Raw genomic sequence first — 22,512 nt, 5'->3', positions numbered from 1 at the left:
TAAACTTTAAATCTAAATCTAAATGTTAAATATTAAATCTAAATGTAAATGTTAAATGTAAATGTTAAATGTAAATGTTAAATGTAAATGTTAAATGTAAATGTTAAATGTAAATGTTAAATGTAAATGTTAAATGTAAATCTTAAACACAATATTTAGATTTAATATTGACATATTTTGACACTATCACTCATCTGGTCAAAAGTAACAATAAAATTCACTCACGTTTTTTAACCGGGGTTTGTTGCGGAATGTCACAAAAATTTGCTGTTCATTTTAGCATGCACAACTTTACAATCGGCGCACCGTAGTTTTGTCTTGTCTGAATAAACATGCAGGACAGAAAACTAAGCCACCTACAATGTCTGTCTGACTACACTTCCACATAGGTGACGCTGTATTACTTACAAAACATATGCATATATATTGACAAAGTTCCATGCAAACCGAAGAGGATCAAGATTATATCGAATTAAAATCTTTTATTTTCCTGCGTTTTTGCTCCTTCCATGTGTTTCAAGATGTTCAGATCCATGCTGCACATCTTTAGTGTTTCGCCCAACATCAATGTCCTTCTGTCTCCTGGGGACGGTCGTACGAGAAAAAGTGGTTCATGCGCAGAACGCCTTGTGGTGTCAATGCTAACAAGCTAACGCAGTAACATGCACTGATTGCTCGATTGCCAATCGCATTATCTGGGTGTGTTAATCGAGCTATGGATTGTCCAATACCAGCTAAGTGAACCTAATTATCCACACCCATCCACCCACCAACCCACCTCCTGCTCAGACAGCAGAGAGAGACGGCTCCAGCATTTGCTCCAGTGGTTAGACCTTCTGTCTGTCTGTCTGTCAGTCTCACTCTCTGTTTACTCCTGGTTTGCTTACCCAGTCAGCTCTGAAACCTCAGAGCTGCTGCCAACACAGATGCCCACAGAGAAGCAGAAAGAGAGGGGTGGGCGAGAGAAAAGCAGGGAGAAAGGATGCAGGGCTATTCAACACCTCCAGCAGCAGACACAAAGAGAGCAGTAACATTATTTATCCTTTAAAGCCTTTATAGCACTGCTTTGACTTCATGCCAGCACAATGAAAGCTAAATGTGCAACGAGCCGAGGAGAAGAGTGAAAGACGGGAAGATTAATAGTTGTTTTCCATCTGTGTTTTTTCTTTTTTTTTTTTGAAAGCTTGAAAATCTTCTTTTCTAGTGTTGTTTTTCATGCAGGCACAGACTGAAGACATTGTTCCAGTCGTTTTCAGACCTCTTCTTAATTCAGTCAAACTATACAGCAAAAGAAACCCTCTCTGTGAGTGACGTGCCATGAGCACTAGGGTTGGGTAGGCAGGGCGTTGCAAATCGAGACCACCAATGTCAACATCAATGACAATTTCATATGTTTCTGCTGGCAAGTGCTAATTCAATTCAATTCACCCTTGGGTAGCCACTGCCTACCTTGCCTATCCTGACTGCACGTCACTGGTCTCTGTGTGATATCTGCAGATAAGACACAATGTAAAGTACACACTGTTGTTCAGCTGTGAGTCCCTAAAGTGTCACATTACATCTAAAGTCTTCCATAAGGTTCATATTGATCCAGTATCCACTCCCTGAAGCCCATCCAAGCTGGGCTTCAGGGCTACGTGTGGGTCGATTCTGGCCTCATCAGGGTGTGTGTGTTGTCTCCCCTCACCCCCCTGCACAGGGCAAGTCAAGGCCCCAGCCGGGGGTCTCCCTGAAGACACACGCCGATCTTTAGGTGGGCTTGCAGAGCACAGCGTTGCTGTCCGTTCCACGTCGCTGCCCCTTTTCTCAGAGGAGCTTTCCACCCCCCAAACCCACCTCACACTCAAAGCAACAACACACACACACACACACACACAGGCACATGAAGAATAAATTCAAATGCACACAATAACACAGAGACAGGCACAGGGACCCCCCCCACCCCCCTTGCTCTTTTTGTTTTCAACAGACCCTCAGATGTCTATTTATTTATTCACATCGGTTTAATTGTGTTGTCGAGATCTTTTTGAAATCAACTTGGTTTGCACATTTTGCATCACAATGGCAGCCATTGAGCGTAGCTGCTCATCCCTCTGTTCAGTGCCAGGTCTGCTGGACCAATTCCCCCTTTTCTGCACTGTATGTCCAATCGTATTTAAAATGCATAAATTAACTTTTGGTTGAATCCCTTTACCCGCTCTGGCACAATTATGACCACATGCTCCACTGGACGTGGACTGTTGCAGGCATGATGTCACGGCTGCAGGACCAATGTTTGGAGCCGCCTTTTGTTTTCGTCCAATTAACAAACACTTTGATGTTTGCTGAGCGGCCTTTGAAATTACTCTACAATGCTGCCGCATTGTGTCACTTGTTTTTGAGCAACCGCTGAAGATTTTATGTAATGTTATGCAAATAAGCTGTAGTGCAGTGCTTGTGTAACAGTGACGGGAAGCAATCATCAAGATAAGATAAACTGTAGTTTATATCTTCCACAGAGAGATATTTGGCATAAAGGACAAGTAAAAAAAAATACTGCTACACCCTATGTGCCAAATATTACAAGACAGTCAGCTTTACAACTTTTGAAGACCAAGAGTTACCATTTATACACAGAATATTTATTATCGTTATTATTGTTAATTACAAAAAAAAACAGCAGCAACAAACCTGTTAAAAAATGGATTTCAGTTTAAATGCACATCAATAAGGCTAAAATGTTATACATCAGATGAAATAATAAAAGGTGGACAATATATCGTTTGACAAGTTATTGCTACATTGAAATGTAACAAGGAAGGGTGTAACGATTCATCCATTAGATTGATTTATCAATTTATGTTCCTAAAATCAAACTACATCAATCTGTGCTTGGCACGTTGGCCTATCGGATGACACTAATCGATCTAAAATTGTTTAAGAAGGTAGCCAATCAATTTTATCCAGGTATTTAATTGAGTCACACTGGTTTAATTATTATTTTGGCTAAATATTTACTAAATCGATTTCAAGTCATTCAATAATTTCAGATCGAATCGTTCCAAATTAACCAATATCATCCATCAATCAAATCTGCAACTACGAATCATGATTCGAATCAAATTGTTGCTTAAAGGAATCGTTACACCCCTAGTCACAAGGCAGTTTTTTTCCTTTCCAAAAAATATCTTTTTCTAAACTCAGTGTCAATCAACCCACAAAAATTAACTCACATTTAAACATTTTACATTTTTTTAATCCCAAATGTACTTGACTTAATTAGATACAGCATCCTAATCCTAATACTTCTGATCCGTTTTGTTGTCCGACAGTAATTTTAGCAATTAAATTATTTTGTAAAGCAACAGGTGAGTAAAATATGATGGAAAACTACATTTTGGAATGGCTTTTATGTATTTATACATCATTAAAAAAGTAAACAATAACTTTTAAAATAACACGCTCCTCTAATGTTGGATCTGCCTACTTGTGTTCGCCCTGTGACAGACTGAATGACCCGTATCCTATCCACAGTCAGCTGGGACAGACTCCTCCCACAGGAGATGTCTTAGCTCACACCTGTAACGGCTCATTACTACACCTTCTTTACACTACAGGCTCTTCACTCTGTCCCCATTAACACTCGGTTCAGTCTGCTTTGCATTGTTGTCTCCTGAAGAATGCAGCCCTTGTGGTGTTGGCGGTACTGAGCGGCGTCACTTGACAGATGGCGAGCAGCATTAGCACATTCTTTAAGGTCTGAGGGCTATAATGTGGGTCCACGTGGTGCAATGAGCTGGCCAGGGCAGCAGAGGTTTGCACTTCACATACCACATAACCTCAAAGTGCGATAGCACCACAGCAGAGACTGGGTGTGAATGGGAAGGATGGGTGTAACTGGGAAATGTCAAAACCCACCTGTGTTTGGAAACTATGCAAGGCATGATAAGTGCACCTGTATGATTATAGGGCTGCCCACGCCGGGTAATGACACCAGCGCTGAATTCCAGCCATTCCCTGAAAAACAAACACTAAACAAGGACCTGTGCTTCAACAGGAAGTTTATTTTAAACGTACAGGAAGTCACAGAGTGTACATCAGTGAACGCTTCATGTGAGAGAGCAAAAAGAAACTAAAAAGTGAGAGGACTTTGCTACAAAAGGCTGTGATTATTCAAACGACCCGAGTTGGGTTGAGACACGAATACAAAATTAAGACAATGAGAAAATTACAAACCGTGCAAACCAAAGGCTTCTACAAATCAGTTACACAGAAAATATATACAAACTATACACAAAAGGCTTTTGTACACATGGCAGCTCAAAACGGTTACAGCTACAAATTCAGTTACTAGTTTTTATAGAACCATCACATCACTAAAAGTTAGCTAATCAGGTTTTGGCAATAGTCACACTTTAAATAAGACCACTTTTTTTTAAAGGATATTCTTACATTTTCACTTGATGTTAAAATGTAAAGAAAATACTTTAAAATAAAAAAAAAAGTTCTGTAAAATTGTTTAGTACAAAAGAGCACATTCACAGAACATCTTGATTAGAACAAACAAGATGAGAAGACGTGACCCTTTGTTGGACAAACACGCACAACCCTGAGACAACAAACACAGAAAACTGACACAAACACAGTTTGAATCCTTCTCGTTCAGCCATGATGGTTGTATTTTAAGTTGAGGAGATTTATGTAAATTTAACTCTCCAATGTTGAGGAAAAACCAAGACAGGATGATTGTTCACCGTGAACTGGAAATCACACGTTTCCCCTCAGTGTTCCTCTCCATCTCCATATGTTTGGCAGAGCAAAGGTCTAATTCAGTCCAGCAGCAGTCTGCAGAAATTACACCTGAGTGGATGCCCAGTGCACGGAGGGGGAGTGGAACCACAGTAAAGAACAGCTTCTCCTTAAAATGTCAATTAAAATGGTAATGTACTGGTGAGATGATAAACATCGGCATATGGAATAAGTGAGTGGAGCCAAGCAGGGCTGAGACAGTCACAGTAGCATATTCTTCCTTTGGAGGGTGGGAAGAGAATGTGTTTCAGTTGTTGTTTGGTTTTACATCACAGTTTGTTCTGCCTCCTGAGGCTCAGAGTGGAGGCGCCTCAGCCCAGCACAGGCTTCATGGGAAAGTTACAAAACCGTGCAGAATCTAGTCTCTGGGTTGTATCCAGCACTCAGGCTTTCCTACTTGTGGAGCTGAAGATGACGTGAATCAGGCTCGCTGGTGCCATAGGGGGAATACACATCCCCTCCCTCCTCCTCCCCTTCATCTGAGACGCACGCCTGCATTCCAGCCACGACGGCTCATCTGGGGAAAGAGACAGAGGGAGATTAATCTCAAGGGCCTGTGAAGTCTGCTGTACAAGGACTTTGGATGTGTACTGCTCGCCACATGACCAACATGGGTGGCCTTAACATTCTCAGAGAGTGTAGAAGAACGCAGAGACTTCAGTCCCACAGGCTGCACATCAGCTTATCACCATGCCATTTTATCAGGCTTACCCACATAGCATTATTAATGCCTCAGGATGGGGCATTATTTAACCAAGGTCCTCCTGGCATGTGAGATTAAGCTGTCAAGCCATTTATGTTGCTATGGTAATGAATATGTGAGGGTGGACCCCCTGTGAGTATAGGCTTCTCTGGCTGCAAATAAAACACATATTTCAAAAGCACGGGCTCATCCCCTTTATCCACATATAATTCACACCAGATGACGACTTCTTATGGTTTTAATTCAAAATCCCACATCTGCAAGCAGAGGCTTCAAAAACAGCAACAAGCTCTTTGAACATTGCTCATCTCTGCAGCCTCCAATAATTCAGCATCTAATTATCTTTGCCTGCTGTTAGGGAGGAATGTTCTGGGTGCTCCGGGTGTTCGGCGTGTGGTGAGGAACCCCAAAAAGGCATTTGTCACATGTTTCTGAAAACTTTGCACTTATCTGTGAACAAAGACGATGAGCACTCAGCCTCTGCTGGGGGTTTGTTTAGATAACTTAATGAGCTCTCACTTCCACGGTTCACAAAGCCAGCTGATACTACACAAACCTCCACAGATCCATACACATGCGTTACTGTTGGGAGCACTTTGCTTGGAGTGGAACAGTGGGACGCAGACAGACACGGTGCCACCGGAACACCGACGGGCAAACAGAGCCAACTACAAAAGCTTAAATTTAAAAGAAAGCAGGAGGTAAATATTTACCGTCTCAAAGGTTTAACTCTCCTTAACTGTGTGTGGAACGTGAGGAAGCTATGGCTGTGTGCTTTGTTTGAATATGAAAAAAGGAAGGTAAAAAACAGCTTCTTAACAAAGGAAACAGACACCAAGGGTCTACTTTGCAGAACGGTTTAAACAGAAGTGATCCCAGGTAAAGATTGGCTCTAATCAAGAGTCTTGTACAAATGTCAAAGAATCATCAGTGCGAACGACTGGGATGTTGGTAAATTTAGAGGCCATGGAAACACCTTAAACTCATGGTTGGATTCTTCAGACCTGAATCAATAAATGACTTGTTCAAACAAACCACAGACCATTTGGTGCTTATGCTGAGGTTATGCAGAGTCCCGACATGTTACGAATGCCAGGAATTTATATTTGAGATAGAGTGCCTCACATTTCAACGGCATGTACCACGCAGTACGGAAAATGGCATGAGTCAGTGGCAAACTGCTACACTTTGGGACGCTTGGTCACAGACGTGGATGTGGTCTACTGCGGATCATCACAATACGGGATGCGGCACCACGAGTAAGGCGAATGTTGACAAATGGATAAACATTTGGCCCCACATAAACATAAATTAATCCCATCTTCACTTCTTGGAGAGTTCAAATTGCTCCACAGTGCTCCATATTCCTCCATCAGGTCATCAGACTCCTGTTATCAGAATGTCCGATCCTGTGTTTGCATGTAATTAGTACAGACCAATGTGAAAACACGTGAACTAACAACTACATGGATGGCACTGGAACCCACTTTTGTTTAATCATTCAATTTTTATAATTCAAATTGTAAAAATTAGCATTGGGCACTGCTCTGTGTATGGTCTTAATTAAAGCTCAGAATATAAACGCATTGATTCACAGTCATCATTCAGGTCTGCTCAAAGTCTAACGAAAATGTCACAACTGCTTTTATCAGTGCTCAGCTAAGTTTAAACTTGTTGAAATGTATTTGAAAGACCGAGTTAAAAGAAGTACAAGGTTCATTTGTGTTGTCAACACATTTTATTCAGTGATAATCTCTGAACCTAGAAAGGTTGTCACCGTCATCATTAAAGCATTCATCAAGAAAGCACTGCCTCGTCTCAAGTGATCAGCTCCTTCTGTGAGGACACGCGTCCCGAGCCGCAGACCGCCTCAAAGTGCTTTTATTATTACCCGTCATGTCAAGGTCAATTATTTACAGAACTTCAACTACATTAGTAACAATGTTCACCGTTTGCCCATATATCAAAGATCATCTCTTCTACATGGGCACTCTTTCCTCCTGATTTATGTCCCAACTTAGTGTTTAATTCCAAAACAGTCACAGAACCAGGCCAATGGGTGGAGAACAGATAGTTATTTTATCACATTGATTTGGCTCGTTTAAATTGTTCAGCGTCTCAGATGCAGTTGCATGAGCTACGGTGTTACTGAAGCAGAGACTTCTCTGATCAGACAAACAGAAGATTAGAAGAGTTTCTCATCCATTGGTCGAAGCCATCATCTTCAACATTTCCTGTCTTTGGCCCCGGCTGAGTGCTTATATTTACAACGCACCTGAATCACTCAAGACTTTGACGAAAACATTCAGAGTCTGAGACTAAATTTTGTCTGCCAGATCTTTAGTGTATTAACCTAGAGCAAAACACACTCGGTTTACCGGTGTGAACGCACACCATGTTTTAGGGCTGGGCGATATATCCATCTGTATATTCAAGATATATCAAGTTTTCTATTTTGGCAATACAGAAGATTAAAATATTCCCTACATCAATATACTTTTTTTAAATTTTTTGTTTTGTTTTGTTTTTTGTTCTGCTTCTCAGAACAGCATAAAAAAAGCACAGTCGATGGATTGCTGAGTGCATACTAACCCTGACCTTCCTCTAAACAAACCACACTACAGAACTCACTCACACGTGCTGTGAGAACAAGACAAAAGCTGTTTCTTAATAAATGTGCCTTTGTAGCATTTTGCATCAGAAAATGTAACCATGAATTGTCTTGACTTAATATGAATTAAAATAATCGAGATCTATATCGTATATCACCATTTTGAGAAAAAAATATTGAATTATGAGTTTTGGTCAATATCGCCCAGCCCCAGTGTGTTTCTGCTCGAGTTCTGAGGAAACAAAGTAGAGCAATGAGGGATGGAGGGCACCCATGTGTCCTTCAGCAGACCAAACAGATGGGCTGGGACTCTGTGATATGACTGGATCTGACGGTCAGAGGTTGAACTCAGCTTGGAGTTTCACAACAGGAAATAATCTAGTTTCAAGCCCTTGACCTGTTTAAATCAAAACACATCAATAGGCAGGGGACTGGGTCCCATTTATCAGCACGTCATCAGCACCATTACATCCATCTTACTCTTGACCACATCTGCGTCTTCCTGAAGCCCAATTAGCCCAAAACAAAGCAGGGTTCTCTTTCTTTATCCGTCCCTTGTGTGCAACCTGCTCTGTGCCTTGTTTACTAATGACCACCAAAAGCTGCACAGTATTGACCAACCTATGAATCGCACCCACTTCATTTACATTAGTTTGCATTGTTTTCAGGGACGTTGAAGGACTCCAAGATCTTGGTCAGGTGCATTTTTAAAGCAGCTCTATAGAATAATAAGGCCCGTCTTTAGAAATCTCCACTTTCAGACTTTTCAACAAAGAGCATTCTATGAATGTGTGAGCTTTACTTCAGAACTCATTACATAATTCAGATAAGTTACCCCAGCTGGCTTATTGAAGAGGCCTCTATAACTATGACAGCTCATTTCTTTTTGCGGGTGTAATTGTATTAAACTGGGTGATTTTCAACCTATTTTAAGCAATGGGTTCCCTTTCTTTTTTTTGCTGCTCTTTGCAAAGAGAAAAGACGAATAAAAGTGGTTTATGCAAATTAAATCTGCCGTGCTGATGGCTGTAATGTGGCAGATTGATTACTCAAGGGACCGGGGACAAAGTGTGCATGCACGTGCTACCTCAAACTGTGCATCTACGTGTGTGTGTGTGTGGTAAGGGGGTGTTGTTTTACACAGATGCCACAATAAAAGCCTTATTCAGTTTGTGTTCGTGGTTGCCATCACAGTGAAGCATTAATAAAACATTAGTATTGAGTGACTGGGGCTCTCTGCACCCCTCCTTCCTGATCCCACTGTGACCTTTGCTTTTAACAGCAGCTGTCTGGGGACGCAGGGATCCAACCGTGGCGTCCCCGAGTGGCCTGGAGCTCTCTCCAGGTGTACCCTGTCACACCGAGCTGAGCTCAAGCTGGACAAGCTTTGGTTAAAGCTGCTGATGGCTGACTTTTGTCAAGGGGGGATAATGGGGTGTTGGTACAATAGCAAAAACAAAGATAACATGCCAGATTGTTACACATCTCCGGTTACATCAAATGAACAGAAAAGACTGGACCAAACCTTACCAGAAGTAAAGAAAAGCTATTTTTTAAGTTAAGATTAAAAAGAGCCTTTACTATAGCTTTGAATACATACAAAATATGAAACATCTTCCAACTTTGGGCTCTGGATTGACTGGAGAGGCTCTAGTGGTTGGTTTGGGTGGAGACACAGACACACTACAGTCAGTATTGACAAAAAGAACAGAGAGACAGGCAATCTCAAACAATGCACACGACTTGTAGAGATGAGGACAACGGCTTAACCACAGGGCAACATAAACCAAACTTTACTAATGGGAATGCAGACCACACCTTCATTCCAGCCACATTAGAGTGAGCATGGGCGGTTTTAAAAGACAGGCAATACCAGCGAAGCAACCACTATTGTGTGCGTGCGTGCATGTGTGTGAGTAACCTTCCTTTACTTTCTTTGTGGGGTCAAAAAAAAAAACCCTTAAAAACAGACTTATGGAGCCTGCAAGGATTTCCCTGTAGGGTCAGATCATGCTTTGGGCTTAAGGTTACAAAGGAGAAGGATAAGATCAAGAAGCAAAGCATGATGTCAGTGTATGTGTAATATAAAGGGTTTTACGAGTGAGTGAAAACTCACATTGTGGCCAGTGAATATGTGAACAGTTAACTGGTGGTTTTCGAGCTCCAGTAACACCAAAAAGAAAAGAGCCATACACACACACATACACACCACCCACTTACAACACACAAGTATTTTTCCTTCTAACCCCGGCTCAAAACTGACAGCCTCGGGAGCAGATGTATTTTTAGGCTGGCGTTGGTCTCGGCTGCCAAACAGTGCAAAATATAGCTTTGCTTTGGCTGGTCTCACAGGCTCTCCTCATAATCTCCTCTTCCCATTTATGTGCACCCCTTTGTAGTTCCCGCAGTATCTCTTTGCCACTTCACTCCCCTAACTCTGTCCACCTTTGGCTCGGCTTAGAGGAGGACGGAAGCAGAGCGTTCCCTCCATCTAAGCCGTAATTAAACATAAAGGCTAGCAGCAGCAGCAGCGCAATGAGGGCTACTGTAACTTTGGACTTTATAACGATGTGGTGCCTTGATCTTTCACAGCCAGCCTGTCTGTCTCCACCTCAGAAGAAAAAACGATCAGCTACTGTGGACACAGCGGGCCATACCCGCAGTCTTATAATGCTGAATCCTTAGCACCATCATCTACAGCTGTTTTTGTATACACATGCACACACACATGCGTATCAAGTACATTATTACAAGTTAGTGTGACTTTAAAATAGCTGTAGCGCAGTGGTTCCTAATCTTTTTTGTCCCATGCACCCCTTTGTAATATTGTCAAATCATGTGTATTCTCTCTTTATATCATCAGTACTCAGTCCACATTTTACATATGCTATATCTTTCATGTATCAATGTGCTCTCATGAACTTCTTTCTTTGTCTCGAAAATAGTTCCCAAAAGCTTAATCCACAATTCCGAAATAAGTGTTTTTTTTAAAAAAATGAACCCACCAACAATGCAAAATAAACCAAACAAATTATTCTCTCCCATCGTCATAACTGTAATTAATTGGGATCTAGAGTATAAATTAAACCTGTTTCAATAAATCAAAATGTAAGACAGTATTTTATTGAGCAATAGTACTGATAGTTTGTGGTAAATTTGTCAAAAAATACCCAAAAAAGGAACTAGGAGCATTTTCCTATTTTGAAATGAATTGAGAACTGTTTTTGAGTACCCCTGCAATGTGCTACTGTACCCACTAGGGGTACGTGTACCACCCTGGTCGACTTATGTTATCACATTCATTAAAAGTTATAGAAGCACGTTGGCGATTTGTCTGGCAGTTTACCTTAACTTTAGCTTTGTACTGAGTTACGCATGTGTTTGCTAATGTAATAAGTGAAAAACTGTGTGTTTAAAGCGTGACATAAAGAAACTAGAAGAAAATATTTGACACCATATTTTAACATTTAGTTGAATCAGTAATATTTATTTACCTTGATCCTTCTATTTCATATTGTCAGTAGATAAGAATAATAATAATTAAAAAAAACACTAGTACAACTACGCAGTTTTGTCGAAGTACTTTCGACTGCAAATCACAACTGCTCTAATAAACTGTTTCCCCCGATTGCATCAGAGCAAAGAAATCATTAGACAGACCTGATTTTATGCTGTTTTAAACTATTCCAGCTTCCCTGGGGCACATTTAAAAACAACTCTCCCACAGCTCCAAAATATCAGCGTATTGACTGTTCTCATTTTAGCTTCGAACCTCCTCCTTCTAAAAAGCTGAGAACACCTCGGGGAAAATGTGTCATCTCTTATCTCTCATGAAACTGTGAAAACCACCACCTGTCACTCCTTCAGATGCATTGAGCCGTGTCATTTTTCAGCTGTGTGACATGAATCATACAGGCCCATTTCCATACCTGTATGAAACCCTCTATAGTTTGTCCATCACCTTGGAGTACTTTACAGTCAATAAACCCAAAGCAGCTTCTGTTCCTAAGTCCTACGTGCTCCTGCTAGCCCTGCAGACTGACCCATTCCCTGATGCAGTGGTGCACCACAGGCTCAGACCTGTTCCATGCATCACTCCTGTCACCGAGTGAGGTGACGTTCTGCAGCTCTCGCTCTGTAATCATCAGCTCACTAACATTCCTCCAGCACCCCAAACTCCATGTTTATCCAACACTCAGCTGTCACAGCAGCGAACACTGTAACCACTGTAACCACTAGCAACGACCAGTACAGAGAGCAAGGTTTCAAATGTGCCTCTTCCAGGTCAGAGGATTTCACTGGCTCTGTTTACTGTGGCTTGAAGTGCTGACCATCAATAACATTTGAGTTAGAACATGATTTGAACGATAGCGTTAAACTCCAGCAGAAAGCTGTAAAACAAGAATATCACCAAGAATTTTAATTTCTATGTAATGCGACTTCAAATGTACAGTGGTTGAAATAAAGCATTTGGTATAAAACGTAAAAATGCATTTAGAATATTTTTAATTTTTTTTAAAGTAAATAAGGTATTTATTAATCACACAATCACAGTCAAAACACTGAAAGCCTTACATTGATATTTTCTTTGTAAATAGACTACCGAAGAAAGTTTAGGCATTGAATGATTTTCTTTAATACCACAAGTTTTGTCCTACAAAATCAAAATTTTTGGAAAATTTCAAAAACCATTCCATGACTAAAAGTTGAGAAACCTCTCAAAGTTGCCTTTATTGTATCATCATTTAAATGTAATTATACCAAGTTAAACCATGCTCTTAGTCTCCATTTTCTTTAGGTTATAATTGACCCATTTTACAACAAATTGTTTCATATAATAAAAGTTCCAAAATATTTTACTTTGCAAAAAAGTGGCTAAATGGAAATATTAGATTGATTTTGGTCCCAATTACTTACCAAAAAACACACGGTCTCGGTGACTCTATGCTGACAGGTACTTCCATGTGCTGACGAAGGCAGTAGGAATGAGTGAGTATGGCACACTGGTCACGCTGTCCCAGGAATCTGACGATGGGTCGTAACAGTCCAGAGTCTTACACCGTTGAGCTCCAAAGTAGCCCCCCACCACATACAGTCTGTTCCCCGATGCTACTGCGTGACAGCTGATCCGCTTGGCTGTAACGTCACCAAATTTGGACCACTGAAACGTTTCACTGTTGAAGCGATACGCAGAGCTGGCTGAGAATTCAGTGTCACCGCCAATCACGACCACGTGGTTGCCGACCACGGCCGCTGCCGTATATCGCCACAGCTGTGGGCACGAGGCTGGTACGGACCACCGATTCTGGCAGGGGTCAAAGCACTGCACCTTGGGATATTTGTCTCTGTTTACGCTGGTGCCCCCAAAGGCAAATAGTTTGTTTTTGGCACCAACCACAGCAGCATTGCTCACACCTTCTCGCAGGGGAGCCACCAGAGCCCATTTGTTGGTCTGAGGGTCGTACTGCTCCACCTGTTTGAGCGACACGGATGGAGAGGCGGGGAAGGATCCTGTGATGGACGTGTGCCCGCCCACAACATACAGCGTGTGGTCGAGCTCTGCTGAACCGTGTCCAAATCTGGCCACCAACATGGGTGCAGCTTTGGACCACTCGTCATGTAACGTGTCATAGACCCACACATCTTTGGAGGCTCCATTCTCAGATCCGCGCCCTCCGGTTACATAAACCTGAGACAAAAAAAAAAGTGTTCCAGTGAGAACGTTCACATCATATTCAGGAAGACAGAATAACTTTGTTTTTTGTTTACATCAATACATACCTTGCAGCCAATGGCACAGGCACTGCACTCTTTCCTGGGGCTGGGAATGTCTGTTTTTGGGGTGATCTCCTTGGTCTTATTATCGATCATATAGACTTTGTCGCACATGAAGGTCTGTCCTCCCAGCAGCAGCAGGGCCTGGCTGACTTTCCTCGGCCGTGCACAGAAACCTGTCACAATCCCGTCATTTTGGAGGATTCTCATTTTACACCGGACAGCGTCCTCCACTATTTCTCGTCCCACTTTGTGGCACATCACCAGCTCCTCTGAAGCCACGTTCTTTAGCAGGTATGACTCGGGCAGCAGCGCCAGACGAACACAGCGAAGCAGCTCAGGAAGTTCGTTATGCCTCCGCTCCATGTCGGCTTTCACCCAATCAATGACCGCCTCATACACCAGACTTTCATCCTCCACTTCCAGCTCTTCACTGAGGATTAGCTCCTGGACTTTGTCCCTGGGCAAGTTGAGGAAGTCTTCTGTCTTGAAAAGCGTTGCAAAGTCGGCCAGGCACATCCTCCACGACAGCTCGTACAGTCTCTGGCACTGGTGCGCGTCCGACAGCAGCATCATCCCCAAACAGTTGGACTGATGGAGGTTCTTTTCCAGAAACTCTGCTGCTGCGTCCCGGATGTCGTGGAACTGAAGCATGTCTCCAGCTTCCAGCAACGACTCAGCATTCTCCTCGTTGATGATGACCCTGGCCGAGTACGCATAGTCTAGTAAGAGCTCCAGCACCTCTGGATGGAGGGAGTCGTGAAAGTTGACATCGGCATCTCGACTCTCCCTGAGCCCGCCGCTGAACATGGCCTCAAAGTACCGACTACAAGACGCCAGGACGGCCCGGTGGCAGGGAAACGATCGGTTTCCCGCTTTCAGGACAACATCTGTAAAGACCTTCCGTTTGCGCAGCAGGTTGAGCTGCGTCAACAAACTATCGGCGTGGGTGGTTTTGTGAAAAAGCTGTATATTCATTGAGCCAGAGCTAGAACGAGACTTTCTGTTTTCGTGGCTGCTGACGGACATCTTGAACTTTCACCTAAACAGGGAAGAAAGTCAGAATACAGACAATTAAATTGATGAAGATTACTGTGCACAAAAGTAGACATGCCCATCTGTAATTGGCCTTCCTAGACACTGCCACCATTCAAGTGGCCCAGGAATCCATATAAGCATCACAAAAAAATGTACTTTCTTTATATAGTAGTTTAAAGAAAACTTGTTTACAAAGACGCAACCATTCTGAAATAAAACTAACATTTTTAGGTGTGAATTTGTGTTACAGATTTCTGTTAAAAGTCCCACATTTTCATTTACATAGTTAAACATCAAATCTGAAATGCAAGTTTTTCTAAATTGTGTTGATCTCCAATTAAATTGTCCATATTTGTGTAACAAATAAATGTTTTAGGCAATGTTATAATCAGGCTTACATTCTTGCAAAACATTTGGGAATTCTATTAGTAATGTTTATTATAGTTTTTGTATAATATCTGATTGAAGGTATACTTCGTCAGCTGTAATTTAGGATGTAGCCCTTTATAAATATTTGCAATTGATAACCAACATTATTTATTCACAGACCAAACCAAGATGATTATGGCCACTGAACTAATTGGCGTTTCACACCCGTAGCCTGACATTTATTCTTAGCCTCACCTAAATCACAGGGTTCACTCAGTCCATCATCATCTTTATAAACTCTAAAACAACCTCAAAGGTGGAATGACAGCAATCAAGGCAATCCAAGCAATGAATGTGGTGCACCTTCCTTTGATGTGAACAGGACCAACAAAACCACTCCTTCCTTTTTATGTTTCTGCAGCAGCAGGTGGAGAACGGGCTGGTTAAACATGAAACGCTATCTACAGTTTGCCCAGTTACAACGGAAATGAACTTTGAGCTTTAAAGAGATCAAAGGATATGCGATAAGAAGAGCAGCATGCGAGCACTGAGGATCCAGACAATCACTTTCTCATACACTCATAAAACAAACACAACTATGACAGCTAGAACACTTGAATCTCAAAGTGTGGCTCCAAGAACAAGCTTCTGTAATGATGCGAGGTGTAGCAACACCTGGGTGTGCTGCCCTTTTTCGTCTCTTTTCACTCCTATAAACATTTCAGTGTGTTGAGTCACTTCCAGCCACTGAGTAAATTCATGCCTGCTTGTTCTCAGCTGGCTCACATGCAGCAAGGTGCCAAAGGCGAAGCTTTCAAGCCCACATTAGGAGTATTTCCTCAGCTCCTTCAGGACATAACTTATGTAACCACAGTGCAACAGATAAGAACATCTAATCTGTATTTTGGTGATATGCATCAGGTTTGGAAAAAGTAGTGCATTGAAAGGAAGAGACATTTTAACATGATTTAGAAAGTATGTTGCACCATTATATTTTTAGTCTGCCTGGGTTTTGTTCTGGTTCTGTGGTTTCTTCCCACAGTCCAAATACAGAGTGTGTATAGTAGATAAGTGGATGTCTGTAATGACACAGTAAAAGCAAAAGATTGTTTAATAATAGAATCAAACAACTGGATTTTGCATTATATTCCGTAAGATATATTACCCTAAAGATGTATTTCCTTGACTACCAGGATCTTCAGTAGAACAGACTAGAAAAAAAATGTATCTCACCACTAATTTAAACACTAGTTCGATTTATTTTTTTCCAGGCCACACATTAGGGGTGGTTGATCAGCCTTGTTTCCTGATTCAATTTGAGTCCGATTTCTGAGATCCCGATACTATTACAAACTAAATTTCATTTCAATTTTCAGATTCACAATTATTGATCTTTTAACATCAGTCAGATGCGGAATTATGTAACTTCTCTTTTGAGTAACACCTCACAGCACCTTCAACATGTTGTGGTGTAATTTAAATATCTCAATTAGAGCTTGCCTGTTTTCTATTGCAATTTAAATAATATAATCGATCTTTAGAAATTTTAAATTCAATTTATAATCTGTTATGGTTTCATTTTGTTCAGACAACTTTTTTCAGGAAACGCGTCTGAATAAATAAAGCCTCAACATATTTTAAGAAAAAGTAGACAAACTTAACTTTGCTGGAGTTATCAATTCTAATCCTAACCGATCCTAATCGCCAATAATAATAATAATAATAACAATCGCGATTATTCAATAATCTATCTTTTTTAAACAGATATCTCACAAATGTACGAGTAAATTCCCAAACTCCTTTAAAATTAACCAATCTGATTAAAATTAGGCGAAAATGGTGTTGTATAGGATGCACACAAAGGTAGAAAAGTCTAGCTCGCTCGTGCAGCTCTTACGGAAGTCAAACCCATTTTGAACATCATCGTGTAAAAGCTGAAAAACGATCAAATGAAATTCTAAACCCTGTTTAGTTTCCAAACCTATACAATGTTTAGTGCTTATATAATGGAGGAAAGAGGCAGTTTCGGGACAGTTCTATGAAACTATTCAACACTTCGGCATGTGCTCAACTTTCCTCCAGTTAGCAGCAAACACACAGAGGCTGCTACTACAGACACACTGGGAGCTCCCGACAGAGCAAACTTTCACGTTTTTAAGTCCTAGAGACTCCCTAAACCCACACATCAGTTCTCCCCAGTCATTCACTCACAGGCAGGATTCAAACACTGACCTTTGAACAGGCGTATAGCTGGTCCGGGTCCCTTTATTTGGGCTACAACTTGTTCCGTCGTCGATGTGTTCAGTAGTTGTTGTGTCTCAAACTTAAGCACAGCCGCTTTCTGGCTGTAAATACTCGTCTCGTCCTGAGCCGTGAGGAAGCAGGACAGCCATTTGTCTCCGTTGGCACGGTTTGCTTTGCTGTAGGCGGACGGAGAGTGAAACAATGCGGGATAAAGGAGTCGCTCGGAGCGATGCGGTGAAGACACGCAGTCTGCGGAGAGGAAGAGCACGAGCAACGGCGGCCTGTTCACCGAGGCTCCGCCCCCTCCTCAGCGACCAATGGACACACACACACGCGCACGCGCGCACGCGCGCACACACACACACACACACACACACACACACACACACACACACACACACACACACACACACACACACACACACACACACACACACGCTAAGACTGCCAGTACACTGACTTGATACACAGCCACCATATGTTTAATTCATCTAATACTAATTTTGAACATTCATGACATTGCCTAATAACTTTTTTTTTTATTCTAAGGGGGCACAAACGACTATTTTCAAATCACAACAACAATTTAAACACCCTACTATTAAAAATGTATTCATTTTCCTTTGACAAATCTTATTCTGAAACTGGAAAACCCTCAGAGAGCACAGACTTCCGCCACACCATAGCAGTCCCCCATTTTGCATTGTCACCTAAATGTTACAAAAAACATAACAATTGACATCTGTTAATCAGTAATGGTGATTTTCTTCCAAATCCAAAGGAAACTCACTGAGAGGATAGAGCACCTGTGTAGAACTCGAGGCCCCTTAGAGCATACAATTCGGCCTGCAGAAGAAAGTAAAAATGACAGAGAAAACATGAATTATTGTGTAAATTACCAAATAATCCAGTTGTAGATATCTCCAATTCACCAATTGAATGAAGCTCAACAATATTTTTAGGGGCTTGCATTTTTCCTTCATTTATGTCGCATGAATTCAGTCATTTTTAATTGTAAATTGTGGAAAGAACTCTCAAATTTTCCACAGTTAAGTGAATTGAACTGATAATAAAAACTAAGGCACAATTGTATTAAAATTGTTCTCTTTTGCCCACCTAAAATCTGTGGCACACTTGAGATCAAGCTGGTTCATATTTGGCCCCTGAACTAAAATTATTTCGACATCCCTGGGATAGAGGGACCAACTCCACATGTCAGAGTCAAATTTCATGAACATCAGTCGCTCAATTACGAACGAATTTGATTTTTAACTAATCCAGAATCAGTATATTGAGCAGCAACTCCTCCAACACTTAATGGAACCTTCCATGGTGTATGGTCTGTCTTAGGGGAACAATGTGTCACAATCCGTTTAGACTTAATCTTAATAAAATGGTGAAAATATTATCTCCTTGGCGCAGGTAACAATTGTCCTGTTTTTAGTGAAAATTATATTAAGGGCCATATAGAATACGACCAAATGTGGCCTCCTGTCCTTGAGTTTAACACGTGATTTAAGATATTTTAATCAAATGTTCCCAAATCAATGTTCTTCATAATACCTTTCTAACATTTAATATTTCCCTAACATGTTACCAATTCCAACTATTAATGTAAAGTATGCTCCAACTCATTCCCATTCATACAAAACACATTTAAAAGTTGCCAGCCAAGCTTGCATTGGAGCACATGTGGTTTCCTAAAATATGTAAGATAAGTTTTAAACTATTATATTCTATTTAGTTCTGATATTTGCTTCAGCACTGAATATTTTTTATTTATTGTACAGTATACATTTGCTTCTTAATTTTGTTTTTCTTCATGTTAATTAATGATTATAATCATTGTTTTTCAAGCAATTTGTCAGAAAAATATAAGCTTTTATAGCTCTGTAAAACTCTACAACAAAACACCAGCACAAGGTAGAAAATGTTGTAGTTTTTATTATCAAATATGAATGTTTATCTAGTTCAGGGAAATCTAAAAACCAATCCTAACTCATTTGTCTCTCCACCTGTGTTTGAGCCAGCACCACATAACTAACAGTCTTACTGATCATGGGGTTGCAGGTTAAGTCTGTCATGAGGACCAGGATATTGCTGATTCAGCTGAATTCTTGTCATTTTCTAAAGGATTTAAATTCTCGTGAGGTTTGCAGGAATTTATCAAGAATGTTTTTCATTCCAGGCAGCCCAAGTCAGCAGCACATACACTGGTAGTGGCATTGTTTACTGTTGAACTGGGTTTAAGTGACAGCTAAAGAGCCACAAGAATTGATTAGGTGTATTGTTTTAATAGTTACATACTTTTAATGTTCTTGCTTTGTTGAATTGTAATATTTAATTTACTAGGACCCACAACATGAATAATTTCATAGTAAACAACAGAATGAAAGATATTTAGAAACATCACAATAGGTAAGGAACCCTCATCCTCCCAGCCAAAGGAGAAAAAAAACAGACTTTTTACTTTTCTGAGCAGGGATGGTTTGGATATTTGAAGCATCGTCGGTGTTCAAAAATAAGGCTGACCCACCCAAACAGACTGACTTTGACCTGTCTGAGTATCGCTGAGTGGATGCCATTCATCTCAGGTTTCCTTAGGCTATCTCCGCCTGTTTTTCACTCCTTCTTAGTGACAATCAGCAGCTGCTTTTGACAATGGAAAAGCTTCTCAGTCTCTTTGCTCTCAGAGGTGACAAAATAATAAAATAAAAGTTTGTTTTCTCCTAATTTTTATTTATTTTATAATGCCTAATTGTTTTAGTGATCAAGGATTTACAATGAAGTACCATGCCATACAGGGAATAACACACGTCTCATGTTGTCTGATCAGAATCAGAATAATTTACATCAAATGGCTACACAGTCACCATTGCCATGTAACCTCAGAGTAGGACTAGGCGATATATAGAGATTCAAGATACATCGAGTTTTCTATTTTGGTAATATTGAAATATACATTGAAAAACATAGTTAGATGGATTGCTGACCTTCCCCTAAACATCCACACTACAGAACTCACTCACACATGCTGTCCCTGATACAAGAAAAAAGCCAAAAGTGGCACATATTGTGCAGCTGTTTGTTAATAAATGTGCCTGTGTGGCATTTTGCATCAGAAAAATGTAAACCTGAATTGTTTTTCTGGTCAAACTTTATTTGAAATAAAATTATCGAGATTTACATCGTATATAGTCATTTTGAGGAAAAATATCGAGAACTGCGTTTTGGTCCATATCGCCGAGCCCTACCTCAGAGTCTTCTAGATCAGGGGTTCCCAACTGGTCTCGCACTGGGACCCACATTTTATCATGGTCATTAATATGTGACCCAGTTTTTTGTGACCAAATTAATCTTTTTCTAAAATAACTGTTGAAAACACACATTTATAATCTTTTTTTAAACATAAATCTATATACAGTATATTCCCGTGTAACATGCATTTCACAGCATCCCTGTCAAAAGAAAAGTATCTCTCAAAATAAAAGACAAGTCCAACATGAGGGATATTAAGTATTAATTTATTTTTGACCAGCTGTCCGCGACCCACCCAGTGCAGGTCCGCGACCCACCCAGTGCAGGTCCCGACCCACCAGTTGAGTATCCCTGTTCTAGATTGTTGACATTAAAGTCAACACACTCATCAATGAACCACATCTTTGAAGTGACTGTTACTCACTGAGGCTGTTTTTCCTCCCTGACTTGGTCAAATGCTTTCATACAAGTGTGCCTAATGGAGATTAGGATTTTAAGGAAATTAGATTAATGACTCCATGATTGTAATCTCGGGTTAATTCATTTTGCTGCACTTTAACCCTCCCCTCCCCCAGTCAGGCACCATGGCTCAAGGCCAAACTGGCCCCAGGATTTAAAAGTAGGTGTTTGCGTATGCACATATTTGCAAGCATTATGTAGCAGCTCGTTAATTACAGTTAGGCAGGCACGCCACTAATCACACCCCCCACAGATATTCCCCAACACCCTAATCATGTCTGTTTGAATGACAGTAACCGTTACTCCATTGTTTGTGCTTGGACTCACTGTACTTTATATTCGTTCACTCAAGGCAGGTGGTCCTTTCAGTGAGGTCATCCTGTCTGAAACATAAGGCGTGGGTTCTCGTGGGGGGGGGGTCAACCTAAACCCCAGGCCTCAACAGCAAACAATGCAGCTCGGGGTTCTTCCCTTACACCTTTCTATTTGTGGTGGAGTCTTCCTCATGTAATTTTTGGTCTGTCGTAAATCTATTTCTTATGTTTTGTTTAGTTAGTATTTTGAACGCTATGGGTTTGTTCTGTTTTGGTTTTAATCACCTGATATAATGATACCTTTTCTTTACAGTTATAGTTAGTGAAAATAAAATAAAAAAATAATTTGTCATTGAAATATTCTCATTACACAACCAGCCCGCACACAAAACAGTTAAACACTACTGTTTAATTCAATAAACTGACACCCCCCACCACCACCACCCAATTCCTCAATTGTCACTTGCACATTGTTGTTGTTGTTGTTGTTGTTGTTGTTGTAATTTATGTGTGTATGTTAGTATTTATTTTTGTTCTTACTCTCTGCTCTTAAGCTGTGTTGCTGCAAATGTGAATTTCCCCTTTGGTGATCAACAAAGGTGTATTCTATTCTATTCTATTCTATTCTATTCTATTCTGTTCTGTTCAACAGTGTGATTTTAATCAAAAAGGAAAAGCAAAACAAAGCAAAACAAACAGACAGACAGACTTGAAGACTGCTGAGTCACTGACTAGGCCTACAATATGGAAACTAAAGTAAAAAGGATCTTATAAATTGAAATGTTTATTTATTTATTTTTTTAAGGCTTTTGTCAAAATTCAAACCTTGAACCACGTTCTGGGGCCTAACAGGCCAAATCACTGCTACACAAAACTATTGATAGACTACAACTACTTTTATAATAGCGCCACCAAGAGGTGGACTGTATTGTAACAAAAATTGTTGCATTTTG

At 40.7% G+C, this 22,512-nt stretch overlaps 1 protein-coding gene across 1 annotated transcript; it reads right to left on the bottom strand.

Annotated features, from left to right (window-relative positions):
• Nucleotides 1–4,021: 4,021 nt before the first annotated feature.
• Nucleotides 4,022–17,824, bottom strand: enc3 (ectodermal-neural cortex 3). The gene is made up of 4 exons (XM_028444422.1): nt 17,517–17,824; nt 13,884–14,919; nt 13,020–13,791; nt 4,022–5,305 (listed from the first exon to the last, which is right to left on the bottom strand). The coding sequence occupies exons 2-3, from the start codon at nt 14,904–14,906 to the stop codon at nt 13,045–13,047; spliced, it is 1,770 nt and encodes a 589-aa protein (XP_028300223.1). The 5' UTR covers nt 14,907–14,919; nt 17,517–17,824; the 3' UTR covers nt 4,022–5,305; nt 13,020–13,044.
• Nucleotides 17,825–22,512: the final 4,688 nt, after the last annotated feature.

This window comes from Gouania willdenowi, chromosome 4, assembly GCF_900634775.1.
Source record: "Gouania willdenowi chromosome 4, fGouWil2.1, whole genome shotgun sequence".
NCBI lineage: Eukaryota > Metazoa > Chordata > Actinopteri > Blenniiformes > Gobiesocidae > Gouania > Gouania willdenowi.
The sequence above is the reverse complement of the archived record's forward strand: the minus strand, read 5'-3'. Positions and strand labels throughout refer to the sequence as shown.